The sequence below is a fragment of the Schistosoma haematobium genome, chromosome 1 (genome assembly GCF_000699445.3).
Source record: "Schistosoma haematobium chromosome 1, whole genome shotgun sequence".
In the NCBI taxonomy this organism is placed as follows: Eukaryota; Metazoa; Platyhelminthes; class Trematoda; order Strigeidida; family Schistosomatidae; genus Schistosoma; species Schistosoma haematobium.
In genome coordinates this window covers 27,600,909-27,616,056 of record NC_067196.1, presented here as the reverse complement: position 1 = coordinate 27,616,056, position 15,148 = coordinate 27,600,909, and the positions used below count along the sequence as shown (strand labels likewise).

General features: G+C 41.7%; 1 protein-coding gene across 1 annotated transcript in view; it reads right to left on the bottom strand.

Annotated features, from left to right (window-relative positions):
• Nucleotides 1–15,148, bottom strand: part of MS3_00010089 (uncharacterized protein) — a gene marked incomplete at its 5' end in the record, with an annotated part of 42,132 nt that overhangs the window by 26,394 nt on the left and 590 nt on the right. The window contains one exon of the mRNA XM_035730504.2: nt 5,982–6,043. Coding sequence (XP_035588008.2) covers nt 5,982–6,043 — 62 coding nt within the window. The remainder of the gene's footprint in view (nt 1–5,981; nt 6,044–15,148) is intronic.

The window sequence follows — 15,148 nt, the reverse complement described above, 5'->3', positions numbered from 1 at the left end:
GCATTACTATCATTCCCTAATACCCCACGTCTAACTTCACTATTACTTACCTGGTGATGCCAGAAGATGCGAGCAATATTTCTAAGGCATCTGTGGTCAAATACTAGTAGCTTACGAATATCTTCTACTCTTAATGGCCACGTTTCGCAGCCGTAAATAAAAACAGAACGGACTGCAGCGCAGTATACTCGTTCGTCAATTGGTAGACGGACATCTCGCCTGCGCCACAGGTGACGTAAGTTGGCAAAAGCCAAACGAGCTTTTCGAACTCATGCTGAGACTTCGTCAGATACCAACCCATTAGGGCTGATCAGACTTCCAAGATAAGTGAAGTTGTCAACGCGTTCGACTACTTCACTCCCTATCCTTAGTTCAGGTGTTGACGCAGGCTAGTACTGGAGCAACAACTTGCATTTAGACGGGGAGGAGCGCATTCCAAACATTCTGGCATGGTTGCTCAGTGCTACCAGAAGAGTTTGCGTTTTGTCAGCGTTTTCACCAAACAGGACTATGTCATCTGCGTATTCTAAGTCGATAAGTGGACCTCCTGGAAGGAGATCAATACCTGAGAATTCAGTCGACGAGAATGTTATTTCCATCAGTAGGTCTATGATGAAGTTAGACAAAAATGGAGAAAGTGGATAGCCTTGACGGACACCACTTGAAGTTGCAAAAGCAGGTGACAGTTCGCCATAAGCTATGACTCGACTGGTAGTGTTCGAGTAAAGAGCCTTCACAAGGTTTATGTACTTCTGAGGCACACCTTTCAATGACAAGCACTGCCACAGAACCTCTCGATCTGCAGAGTCAAATGCTGCTTTTGGATCAAGAAAGACCACCATTGTCGGATGCTGATAAGTATGCCTGTGTTCTAGAACTTGATGAATGGTGAATATGTGGTCGATGCAGCCACGACCAGGTCTGAAGCCAGCCTGATTTCATGTGTTTGTAGTTCGCGAGTCTTAGTTAGGCGTCCGATAATTATTGAGGCTGGCATTTTAGATACTATATTAGTTAAACTAATCCCTGTATGGTTGTCACAGGACGATTTTGATCCCCTCTTATATATCGGGACAATAAGCGATTGCGACCAGTCAGGTGGGATTACGTCCAACTCCCAGATTTTAGCTAAAATATTAGTCAACCTAATCGCTAAAATTGGACCACCATCCTTAAAGACCTCCGGAGTTAGTCCATCTGCCCTACCTTGTTTCAGATTAGCCATAGGCTTATGAACTTCAGCTAGAGTCGGGCGACCTACTTCAATGTTCCATTCACACTGTCTGAAAATGGTGGGTAGCTTTAGAGTAGCTGAAGGTCAGCTGAACTGCTCCTTAAAGTGTTCCGCCAATCGTCCTAAACGTCTGGACTGGGAGCAGATAAGAGCATCGTCTTTTTCCGATACAGTCTCACACTTCAATTCTTAGTTCCAGTTTCTTTTATGAATCTGAAGAGCTGTCTGGTGTTACCTACAGCCGCCGCCTTTTCCATCTCTTTTGCTTTCGTTGCCCACCAGTGCTCACGGTCGTTCTTTAGACTTTAGGTTCACCTAGATCTGATTTGCTTTCGCCCATCATCGTGTTCAGAGCCTGATGGGATGAGTTTACGAGAATCCATCAGTGCAATAGACCTAGAAGAAATCCATTGGCTTTTGTAACCCTTTGGTTTAAATCACTAATACATGTCACTGCTGTTTCCACATGTTTGTATATCTTTGCAAGCAACATCTGGGTTAACCTCGTTTTCAGAACTACCTAAGTGTGACCTCAGTTGTTCCTGGAATCTATTTCCAGCCTTCTCATCACTTAATTCAATTCTAATGGGTCTTCTTGGTGTGGCTTCCCTGCGTCCAGTGAGGCGCAAGAAGATGCGTACCCGTATAAGAGCATGGTCGGAGTCCAAACAGGTACTCCAGAATGAGCGACAATCTTCTACCGACCCTCTCCAACGATGACTGGTGGCAACATGATCTATTTGAGTCCATCATTGGTTTGGTGAAGGGGGTCACCATGTTAGACGATGTCTCTCCTTATGCTTAAAATTTGTGATTGCTAAAAATAAACGATTGTCTGAGCAGAGTTGCAGCAGACGATCACCATTATCTTATCGCTGAGCCGGAATACCAAAATACTCACCTAAATGTCCTTCTGTTTGGTTTAAGCTACCTACTTGGGCATTAAAGTCACCTGCTACAAGTACTATATCTGAGCGTTTAGCTTTCTGAAAAAGTTCAGAAAGCTTTCTGTAAAATTTATCTTTCACTTCATCTGAGCTGCAGTCATTGGGAGCGTAGGCAGAAACGACGAAAAGGCAACGACGCGTGTCCCTGTCCTTTCGAGTTCTTACGGAGCCGTTAAGCCGAACAACGCATAGACGACTGTTAACGGGGATCCACTCTAAAAGTGCTTGTTCTGCCCTTGTACTTAATGCTATGCCCACACCTGCCAGCCATTGGGTCGCCAGATACACGGAGGGTGTATCTCGTCGGCTCTCCGTTTTGCCGAGGTGAGGTTAAGTGAATGATCACACTAGGATCCTATATGCGTGTTTCGGAGACACAGCATACATCAATTGTACGGGATTCTAGAGTCTCAGCCAAGGACGCCTGCTGGCCGATTTGACAGGGTGTGTACGTTGAAGGTTCCATTGTGTAGTTTGGAGCGAGGTTTCAGTAGACCTGGGACTGTTTTGCGCACTAGAATCGTTGGCCATGGTGATTCTCGAGGAGGAAGCCAAAAGAGGAAGTTTAGTGTTGAAAGTCGACGTAGGAGGAATAATAGGGACTGAAGAAAGAAGTTGATTATGAATATAGTGGTCTTCAGTGCTGTTAGAGATGTGAGTGCCGTTATAACTTTCCGGTTGCCCAAACCGTGGAAGGGTTCTTCTGAAGGTACCTGAAAAGGAAATTGGATTAGAGGTGATCTTAATGACCTGAGAGCGTGATCACAGTGCCCAAGGGACAACTTCTTGAGGTCGGCCACACACGACCTTTTTGTGAGTAATTTTTGTGTTAGCTCCGTACATGTTGAGACCTTACCGCCGGATAAGCGAGGTCTGCATTTTTAGAGTCGACCTTTTTTAACCCCATTCCTCCTTGTGGGAAGGCAGCATCGCTGTCATGCTGGTTGTCCGAAGGAAACACCTTACTGCTTTCACACCTATGTACAGTCAGCAGTACGACTTCGCCTCCGGTTTGTTGCTTTTAGTCTTACCGCTCTTCAAACGACCTGTCTGACATGGTAGGACCTTGAGAAACGGTTGTTTCACCACGATAGGCAAGCCCGACCACCACGTCAATGTAGCAACAACGATCACTGAAAGTTGGTCCAAGATGTAAAGTGACCTTAAATTTCTTGATTTGTGGATATACATGACAAGTCTGAATTCCACCATATTTAGATTTAAAATATCCATTTGAGAGGAGGAAACCTTTGATCTGTAGATAAAACAACAAAATAAGTACTGTTCAGATACAATAATATTACCGGCTTAATTTCGAACTGTTTCTGAAATTTGCTAACCTGTGACACTTCATGCAAAAAACAAAGTCACTCTCATTCCTAACATTTACTTTCGTCTATCTGATAAGTAGATCAATCTTAACATATAAAGCCGTCCAACAAAATGATGGTTAATTATGATATTAGTTGGGAAAACAAACAGGAAATTAAGTTCGATGTTTTGATACTAAACACTGGCAGGTTAAAATAGTGGTGCAAGAGCAAGTGTTGGAAAAATATCACAACTAGGCGGAGAGAGCTGAACTAATAACCATTGATAAAAGATTTAATAAAGGAGAACGAGCTAGTTTATATGAAAAAACCGAAAGTCAGCGATATGACACAGTATTGAATATATCAAACTAAGTTTACATAGTGGAATAAAACTGTGAACAGATTTTCCCTCAAGGTATTCGAGAAAATAGATTGTTTAAGATATTCATAAAATATAGGTAAGTAACCTTCTATACCCATTATACCACCCAAGAAGCATGCAGGCTAGATGCGACCATTTGGGACCAAATATATGGCCAGTATTTTTGTGTTCTACAATTTGTAATAATTGCAAAATGTGAGAAGCGAGAACATATTGCATTCTTTTTTGATGTACTGCAGACGAAAATCTTAGTTGTCAATTAGATAGTTTTCAAATTCTATTAAAGTATTTATACAGATGATTGTTTTCATAAGACTATAATTATGAGTTAATTAGGGCAAGCGCGATTCGGGAACCACTCTACGGAAAAACTTACGGAAGAAGGGTATGGCTGTAGAACGTCTTTTTCTTAAGGTGGCTTAAACAAATCCACGTTGAAGCTAAAACATATTTGTAATGGTAGAAAGACATCGTAACTCCAACCATCCATAATTTGATATCAAACCTATTTGAACTTTATCCAACTTTAAACATGAACTGATCCTCTTATGAAGTTCTGTCCCATAGTGCACCTGAAGAGACTACTACTTATTTATCCTACTTTGACATATTTTTACTAAACTTTGTTTTACGGACAACGGTCACATCGATTTCAATAATCCTACAAAGTGCTAATTCAATATTTCTCAGTAAATATTTTACAGTATTGATACCGATGCACTGTTGATACATTGGAGACATCAACTAAAACAGCTGCAAGCATGATCAGTTTTTCAACAATCTATTGAATAACCTAGCACCATGATATCGGAGGTCGACCTTAAATCCCAAAGTAGATGCTGGTACGTACGAACTTCTTTATTCGACACACATCTCAGCAAAAAACTATTTTGCCCCGCGATTTGATAACTTATGTGTGAAGTTGTATATCCAAAATTATAAAAAATGAGTTACGCCATCGCGAATACATTCCCAAATAAGACTATCCCCAGTCGGCATTCCGCTCTAAAATATCCAGTGAAACTTAGAAATCAAAACTTGAAATCGGAATCCGCAAGGTATAACCTTAATTAATTTAGTCCCTGCACCCCACAGTGAGTACTCACTCCGAAGACAACACCAACAAAAGGATACGTCATACTGCACAAAAAGCCATAGCTATTGCTGTGATCCTCTATAGTATTAAACGGTTAATGCTCAGCTGCACTAGGATGTCAGGATTCCAGTCTAAATGATATTCTAGTAAAGATGGTAACTTGTCGAATCTCAAAATCGTCAGAGTGAAATGTTTTTACCATTGCAACTTATACTGGTGGGACACATACCACAGTTCCGCAGATGAACATAAATTAGTAAAGAGATCTGTGATAGAATAGCTACCACAAGTGAGAAAATAGCATTCAGACGTAGTTTAGCATGTTTAGCACCATGCAAAAGGCAAAGCCAAGAAGTAATTTTTCCTGTTAGTGAACAAGAAAAGGCTTTAAACTGTCCCTTTCAAATGGAATACTATAACCATTGGCGTGTTGGTTACTCACTTCACGAGACACTGGTAGTAAATATGATCAAGCGTTATTTGAAAATTATTTACTTAGGCACTTCAGGAAGTTATTCACATTTAAATGTATTATTCCTTAATATATATTGATGCATATATATGTATATATTGTAATGGTAGAAGAATGCATCAACAAACAATACTAATTTATGAATGGTGGTATGATGAACAATCGTGAATAAATTTAATGACTCAATAAGCTTATCAACGAAGAAATCTGAAACATAGCAGATGTCGTATAGACGACAATTAGATACGTTTGCAAGCCATCAATATGTTGAACTACATGGTCTAAAACTAAAACTGACATTCCATTTGAAATTTTGCAATAATTAATATTATTGAAAAAAAAAGAAGATAACCCGGAAAAAAATTTATTATGACTGGTTTTCAGTTAAGCACTGACTTTAAAACAGCAAATTTTGCATGGAGATTTGACTCATAAAACAATAAACAAAACCTAGATCTTTTTAAGAAGAATTCGAGTCATCAAATTTTCTAATAAAAATTATAGAATAAAAACGGAAATTATCCTTGAACAACTCACTGATTTCTTTTGCTCATTGCAACCTTGAGAACAAGAAGCCCTCCGAAGCTGGTAGGTATTCGCTACATTTCCAACTGTTCAAATGATTGTTGCTCTAATAAAAGAAGCTTTCGCTTAACAAACTTCTATATCTAGTACCAGTGGACCATCGATAGCTCCAGGTAGTTAACTTAGTATATTCAATACTTGAAAAATCTTCAAATGGTTCAAATAGTTGTGGACTGATTAGAAGAAGCTATCGCTTAACAGGCCTCCGTGTCTATTAGCAGGGGATCACCAAAACCTCCAGGCAGGAACCTAGGTATGTTGACAATAAAAGAGGAAAAAGAAATTGGTAAATCATTGTATGATACTATCCATAATCCTTAAGAATAAACCAAGTTATCTCTTAAAGGACTCCTGGGAAGTCGCTTGGACTAGCCTAGCTGGCAGCGAATTCTAGCATTTGACAACTCTTAAGGAGTAGAAGTTGTGTCTACAGTCCGTTCTGCTATGTTATGTCTCCAGTTTTTGGGTGTTATCCCTTAGGTTAGTGTTGGAACTAAGCTTAAACAGGTGTTTAAGAGGATGTTCAGAAGTGTTAAGGATACTGTAAGCTATTAGAAGGTCACCTCTAAGACGCCTATACTCTAATAGGTAAAGGTTAAGTTATTGGAGGTGCTCTTCATAAGGTTGAAATCTGAGTCCTCGAACTGATTTCGTGACTCGCCGTTGGATACGCTCCAGAGTGTTCTTCTCCTCTTGGAGTGAGGGAGGAAATACTTTGTTTACGTACTCTAAATGAGGACGGATGAAACTATCGAAGATTATATGGAAAGTCCTTCTGTCAAACTGGCCAAAAATGCGCTTCAATGTTACCAGTACAAGGTTTGCTCGGAAGTCATTTTTGTCATAGCGTAAGACTTTAAATCGTTGGGCACCAGGACTCCTAAATCTTTTTCGACTCGGGATACTACCAGAGAGGAGTTTCCCAAGTTGTAACTGTAGTCTGCGACATGTCGCAGATGGACTACTTTACACTTTGAAGCGTTAAAGGTAAGTCCGTTATCGTCTGCCCAACTTTGAAGTCGAGTCAGATCCTCCTGAAGTGCCTGTATGTCGTCTTGGTTGCGTATCTCTCTCCAAAGCTTCACATCATCGGCAAAACGTAATACGTCTGACGTCACCTGTTGTGGAAGATCATTTATGTAGATCAATAGGAGGAGAGGTCCTGGTACTGAGCCCTGGGGGACCTCACTAGGACATTCCATAGCCTGAGATAAAGTGAAATTAAGCCTGACCTTAAAATGTCAATTTTTCAGGTATGAAGTGAGCCAATCGATTAGAGGTGGTCTGATACCTAATCGTTTGAGCTTATCGATAAGACATGTATGGTTAACCTTATCAAAAGCTTGTAGCGTGGCGTCGAGTTGAGATTAACTATGAACACCGCTACCGAGAAACACGTGCCAAGTTAATCAGAAGGCGAAGGTTGAACGAAACCAAATAAATCCATAAAATCCCCGAGAAGCCAAATATCAGAAGACAGTTAATGGACCAAATCGAGATATATTCGCTGGCGATCTCGTGGCATCAAAAGGATACCGAGATCGTGCCAGGATAGAAGTTTGGTTACAGAACGTAACCGAATTCGCGCGAAGTTACAATCGAAGTGTAAGTAAAGGAATGGAAGCACAAAATAGCTGTCATTAGCACAGTCAAACAAAAGCACATTAAAACAAACACTGGTACAGTTGGTTATAAGAATAATTGTTTTTATTAAACCAGTCGTGTTCTCGTGATGAATGTGAGTCACTACAAGCTTTTGAGAAATTTAGGTACATGATACCAACCTTCCCCTTGCGATCGAGGATGCTTGTCCATCTGTCCACCGCATTCAGCAGGTTGGTCATACAAGAGTAACTCTTCCTGAAACCATGCTGTTGGGGTGGGAAGAAATTTAAGGACAGTAAATAGTTATTTATACCACCGCATATCAGGGACTCCATGATTTTTGAAGGTATTGAGAGAAGAGCCACCGGTCGGTAACTTGAAGGTTCGCTGCGTCGACCCCCTTTGAAAATTGGTGTGATGTGAACCAGTTTCCAATTTCCCGGTAGTTTGTCTCGGCTTAGCGAGTGTGAGAACATCACGCTAGGTGGAGTTGCCAGGATTGAGGATGTTTCCCTCGGTATGACAGAATGGTCCATATCCGGGCCAGGAGAAGTGTCTATTCTTAGGTGCTGCAGTTTTCGGAGCATCAAGTCAGAGCTCAGGTTCACTTCGGAAAGTCTTTTGGAGTTGCAGATGAAGCCTTCATCAGTATAGTTGATGTGGGTTTGTTGAAATGGCCGAGAGTATTGTTCGGCTTAAAGGTTAGTGGCGTCGCCGTCGTTGTTGGTCGGGCCGTTAGGACCCAGCAGTTGGGAAACTCCAGTTTTGGCTTGACGAAGAGAGGCTGCATAACGTAATAAGCTTTTCGTATCCGAGACAAATTTATCCATAAGCTTTGTCTGGTACTGAAGCCTGTCCTCTCTTATAAACTTCGTACATATGTTCCTTATATGTTTGTATTGCCTGCACACTCCGATGTCGTCAGTTCGTCTGTACTCCGCCCAACAAGGCGTTTTGCGGCTGAGCAGGCAAAGACTGCGGTTCTTTATGATTGTGGGTTGCTGAGAGGTATGGGCGACCTTTTGAGGAACTGAATGATTTGCAGCACATATGATGATTAAAATTTGACGCAAATAGTCCCTTTGATAATTTGCTCTCTATTTCTAGTCTAGTTGACCCTTTACTTTTGTATATAAATGTTCTTAACGGGTGTATGTATGATCAGATTGTTTGAAGTGTATTGCGCTATTACATTGCATATTTCTGATAATCTTATTTCACTAACGAAATATATGATTATCCCTCCCATAATCTTTTGAAAAACCAAGGTATATGACATCGACGCAGTACAATAGTGAAGCCCCGTGAAACCGTTCTGTTGGGGTGAAAGGAAGTTTGTGAATAGCAAGTAGTCACGTAAACCGTCGACTATCCAGGACCAAATAACATTCACAACTGATTGATCACTTAGTGTTGATCGGTGTCATGTGTAACGAGTCCTTCTTAGTGCAGATCGAATGCTATCGACCACGTTGCAATGTGGCCACCAATCTAGGTGACCTGGCACTGCGTGCACCACGTTGAGATCAGATGGTAGTTGGAGGTAGTCATCAAGAAACCCTGAACCCGGGTTTCGTGCTACTTGGCACTAGTCAGAAAGATGTACCTGTGGTCTTGAGGGAACTGATACAACGTGGTCGATAGCACTCGATCTGCACTAAGAAGGACTTGACACACATGACCTTGATCACCACCAAGTGATCAGTAAATTGTGATTACATCAGTCCTACAGAAGGTTGATCGCGGCCCGGACAGCTCAGTGGTATAGTCTCTGACTATGAAGCTGAGTGACACGGGGTTAAATCCGTCAGGGAGCACCAGTTCCTTCAAGACCACACCTTGCTGACGAGTGCCAAGTAGTACGAAAGCTGGGTCCAGGGTTTCCTGTTGACTACCCTCAACCACCATTTAATACCAAATAACTTTTGAGGGATCTTTTGAGCGAAGTGCTACTGACCAATAAAATCTATGTTCAGCTTATCGGTCTCATTTGAAGACTGATGTAATGTGGGCCAGATTCCGACTTTCTGGCACAGTGCCTCCTCATAGCCAATGTGAGAACGTCATGCTAAGCGGTGCTGCCAAGACTGAAGTTTCTTCTCTCAGTATTGCAAAATGAACTATATCCGGGCCGGGAGAACTATGTTTGTATAGGTGTTGCAGTTTCCGCCACGCCAAGTCGGCGAACAGGTTAACTACTGAGACTCCTATGGAATCGCAAGTGAAGCTCTCATCGTTATAATTAGTATGGATCTATTGAAATGTCCGAAATCACTGTTCTGTCAGAAGTTTGGCAGAGAGGGTTTGTCGTTGTTAGATGGGCCATTCGAACCTAGCAGTTTGGGAACGTTGGTTTTGCGTTGTCGACTGGAGGCTGCATGACTGTATAAACTTATCGGATCGTAAACAACTCTATCGATTAGCTTTAGATGATTATTTATCATTTATTATTAGTGTAAGGTAGTGTAATTATAATAATGCTGATAATAATAGTAGAAACTGAAAGATACAACCAGGAGAGTTCTTTCAATTACGGAAGGTACAACCACGTTTTATGAAAAGAAGTAAAAATGGTTACGGCAGGATCGCCACTGGCTTCTATTCTGGGCCATGTCGTCACCACTGGATGTCAGCAATCCTTCAGAGATAGCGATGATCGAACACAGAGAGTCGTCTAACATCCTCGACTCGGAGAGTCCAGGTTTCACAAGCATAGAGCAAAACTGCTCCCACCGACACGTTGTAGATCCGACCTTTTACAGCCAGACTAACATCACGAAGGCGCCAAAGGTGGCCCAGATTGGCATTAGCCGCTCTGGCTTTCACTATACGTGCATTAATCTCATCACTCACACCCCCACCAGCACTTATGCAGCTACCCAGATACACGAACTTCTCGACTATTTCTATCTGCTCACCATCTAGGGTGAGTACAGGATTAGAATCCTGCCAGTCTTGTAGAAGTACTTTGCATTTCGAAGGTGCAAAGCACATACCGTACCTACGGGCATTGATTGCCAACTAATTAAGTGCGGATTGCATGCCTTGGGCATTATCACACAGTAGGACAATGTCATCCGCATACTCAAGGTCGAGAAGTCCTCCAGGCAACAGATCCACACCACCATTACTTTACATCCATCAGAGCTGTTTCCAGAATATCATTGATGGCAAAGTTGAAGAGGACTGGTGAGATCGGACAACCGTGTCTGACTCCACTGCTTGAATCGAACAATCGAGAAAGATGGTTTTATGCATTTATAAAAATAATACATATAAGAGTTTATGAGTGAAAATGGAATTGTTTTTTGCCATGTATTATACCACCTTTATTAGTGGAACGAGACAAAAGTTTTTGATGCCTAATAAATGTATCAGAGTAAGACCCAGAATGAAAGCCATACATATAATACTATTGCATACAACCACTTGGATGACCTAGTCTGCCTGCTCAGCGCGAGTCAATCTTTCTCGGGTTTTGAACAACCTACGAAGTATGACGGAAGCCAATAGCTTGGACGCAATCGGAAGTAGACTTATCCCCCGATAGTTGTTACAGGAACGACGTGAACCCTTTTTAAAGATAGGGACAACTATCGACTCATTCCCTGACGTTGGTACACTCTCTAGTTCCCAAACCTTTGTAAACAACGTCGTCAATTCCTTAGTCAAAAAGTCACCACGGTCACCCGGAGTAGACCGACAGGCTTAGATGAGTTGTAAGGAGCCAGAAGAAACCCAGCGCTTATAAACGGGAGCTTCCGTGAAGCATCAAGCGACTTTACTCACCATTTTCATGGCGGCATGCAATTGCAACTACTGCTCATCTATACTTCTCAGTGAGCTGGCAGCTAGCCTAGAATCTAGCTCGGTTCGTTACTTACTTGCAACAGAAGTTGCAACCAGCTTGCTAACATCAATCCGTTAGTGGCGGTCACTTTGTTGTCCACTGAAAAGTAAGGTAAGATTGGCGCAGAGTCTAGATAAGTACTCCAAAAGGAGCGTCAGTCTTGTACACAAGTACGCCGGCGGTAGCTGATCGCGATGTGATCAATCTGAGTTCAGGCTTGAGATGCAGAAGGGGGACGCCAGGTGGCACATCGGCGATGACTGCTCCGAAAGTAAGTGCTGGGATGTCACGAACTTAAGGTTTTAATGTTGATTTATCACGCAAAATACCTCTTTAAATCGTGTTACGAACGTTGAATTGGTTTCACTTCCTACCCAGTAATCCTATTACAAGCAAACTAGACAATTTGCTAATATACGAAGCCTACTCAAGACCCAATGATACTTAAAAAATAATAATAATACAAAAAAATGAAAAGGGCTCCAATAGCTTCGATAAAAAAGGAAGATGGCCAATTGTATATCACAATACTGTTTCTAGCACTATATTTTATTTTATAACCACACATAATCCCATACTCTCAGCTCCTTTCTGAATCGCCTCTATTTGTCAGTTGTATGTCCACTCATACCTTGTTCACACTTATTTTCTTTAACCTATTAAAATGCTCTTTCTCAACAAATACCTTAATAAAAGAAAATTAGACTGAGTAATCATACCTTAAGCATTCCTTCATGAATATTGGCTACTCTGTCTCTCGTCCTTTCTTTTACTTGCCCCTTGTGATATGGAACGGGTGATTTCATCCTGAACCATCCTCAAAGCCTTAGATATTCCAAAGGGACATAAGGTTGCGACTTTTAGAAGCTCCTATATTCAATGGGCCTATCCTTGACCATCAGTTGCACATTCGCAACGCAACTTTCATGAAACGCGCCAACTGTGATACTGATTAAAACCATCTACATTCATATCTCATAAATTATCAACCCAGCCAAGTAGTTTACTATAGTGGATATTGTATCATTTGTAACAATTTGATCTTGCCTGTAAACTGGCATGCCTCATGTAACTAACTGTTATTTGAAAATAAATTATTATAATTATAACAGACAACTGGTGGTAAAACTCATCCTTGATTGCATCCGGGCTGCAATCTGTCGGAGAATAGACGGAGATGACGAAAAGACATCGTTTCTCACGCCGATTTCTTCTCACTTTGATGGAACTTTCTAATCTAACAGCACAATTTGCAGTACTTCACCAGTCTTGAACACGGGTCTCGGATAGACAACAAACGTCGATATTAAGACTTTTCAAAGACATAGCCAGCACTGTCTGTTTTCCGACCTGCATAAGTGTGCGAACGTTGAAGGCAGTCAGTTTGAATGGTGCACGTGGTTTCAGAAAAACTGCTTCAGTACTCATATTCGGTGGTAACATACAATTTTTAACCGGACAGTGACTCGAGAACGTTTAGATAGAACCGAGTTTCCACCATAGGCGAGCTGCTGTATAAATCGAAAAATAAGGATACATAGAGTGGGAATAAAAGAGAGCGAATAAGCGACGTGGTAAATAATAATAGTGTGAATTGTTTGACTGTTAACCGAAGCGTGAATAGAATTTTCAGTAAATATCGTCATTTTTGCTTTATTTGTATGTGGGCTGTGATACTGCCCAGGTGCCCAGACCGAAGCAGGTGGTTTTCTTAAGAGGCCACACTCCGAGCCTTTGACCTAAAGGTCTGGTCCAAAAGGCAGTAGAGCATCGTGAGGAGATGCAGTCCCATGATAGCCGGTGACCAACGATTGGTTCATACGCCATTTGTCCCTTCAGGATACTGGAGCCCATGTGCACCATTGGTTTGGAATCAGGGTTTACCAACTCCCTTAGGTGGACCCACCGTGTCCACTGGCCCGGTCAAAACGCCGGACATTCGCTTTTCGTCCTCTCATTTTCGTAAACAATACTACCGCCACGAGAACGCAGTGAGTAGGACTTGCCTGACAGAGGCTGTGTACGCGTGGCCGTGTGAGAGCATTTCGAGAGGGAGCGCGGGCGCACCCCACACTTAGCCATACCAGGGCTTGTGGGGGTTCTTGATGAAGACTGTTGAGAGGCGAAGTAGGCTGTAAGAAAATTAGAAGCATAAGAACAAACACATGGCATTAATCCATGAGCGAATTAAATATCAGTCTGAGCAACTTTGGTTGCGATTCCCGAGATCTTTATAATCAACAGTCGGGAACATCAGGCAGGGTGTAAATTGTTATAACTGTGAAAAATATTTGCTGCTGATCAAGGGTAGCGAATTATTGATCGGACCAAAGACGCGCAAACACGTAGAACGACCTAGGGTTCTGATTGGTCTCGCTTCCCTGTCTAGCCCAGTCAATTGAGTCCAGAACACAAGTTTCAGCCTCGGATTTATGAATCATTATATTTCAAACATACTTTGTTTATATACCAGTCAAGCAGTCCACAACGTACCATAAAATAGAAGATAACATTGTACAATAATGGCCAACAGGAAAATAACACGTCAAATAAATATTGACCAATAAGATGATACCATTTCATGTCCAAGGATAGCATTAGGCTTAACAGGATAATTTTTGGGATATTTTTCTGAATATCCCAACACCTCCCTTTTTTTGGAGATCCGGAGTTGATGTCCGGATTTTAAATTTTTTCCGCGTTTATCCTCCCCCGCGAAATAATGTTGGGTCTTCATAAACCCAAATTACAATTAATTTGATTGTATTTAAAACATATTGCACAGGGAATCCAGTAAAATCGATCAGATATTGAGGATAAACGCCATCCAATTCGAAGTCATCAGGGTTTAAATCTTTAGTAAGTAGTGGAGCATTATGATAATCGGCGTCCAACAAAACTGTACCAGGTTCTTGGTTATTATTTGATGCGTGGAACACATTTTCTGGCAAAACAATGAGATCTTCTCGTGAGCTGGATATGTTACTGTCTGCACATGCTGTTTGGGGGTTGATGGAGTTTGACTCCATTACCGGGCATGTTTCTGGAATAGAAAGTACTGGACCACTGGGCGCATCATGGATGACTGTTTCGTTTGAAGTACAGTTCATCGAGGATTCATGGAGGCTGCTGTCATTTTCCAGCTCACTGTGTATTTCAGATATCAGTCCATCCACTTCCGTCGCGTCTTCATAGCATGAGCGATTTAGCAGCTGCGTGCGGAATTTGACTAATAACTCCAAATGTCGTTCAAAGAGCAGCTGTAATCGATCGGACGGGAGAGTCATTTTTTTGAATCAGCACTTGTGATGAAAATTACTGTATGACTAATGACCAATGTCGTTGAAGGACACTGACGACAATCTGGATGTTGATTGGTTGGATAATTAGACTGGATTTCGTCCAATTACAGAATGACTTTGGATTGTATTTTTTTCTTCACCCCGTCGCCAATTGTTATAACGTGAAAAATAAATGCTCCTGATTAAGGGATAGCGAATTATTGATCGGACCAAAGACGCACAAACACGTAGAACGACCTAGGGTTCTGATTGGATTTATGAATCCAGAGGCTGTGACTTGTGTTCTGGACTCAACTGGCTGGGCTAGACAGGGAAGCTGGACCAATCAGAACCCTAGGTCGTTCTACGTGTTTGTGCGTCTT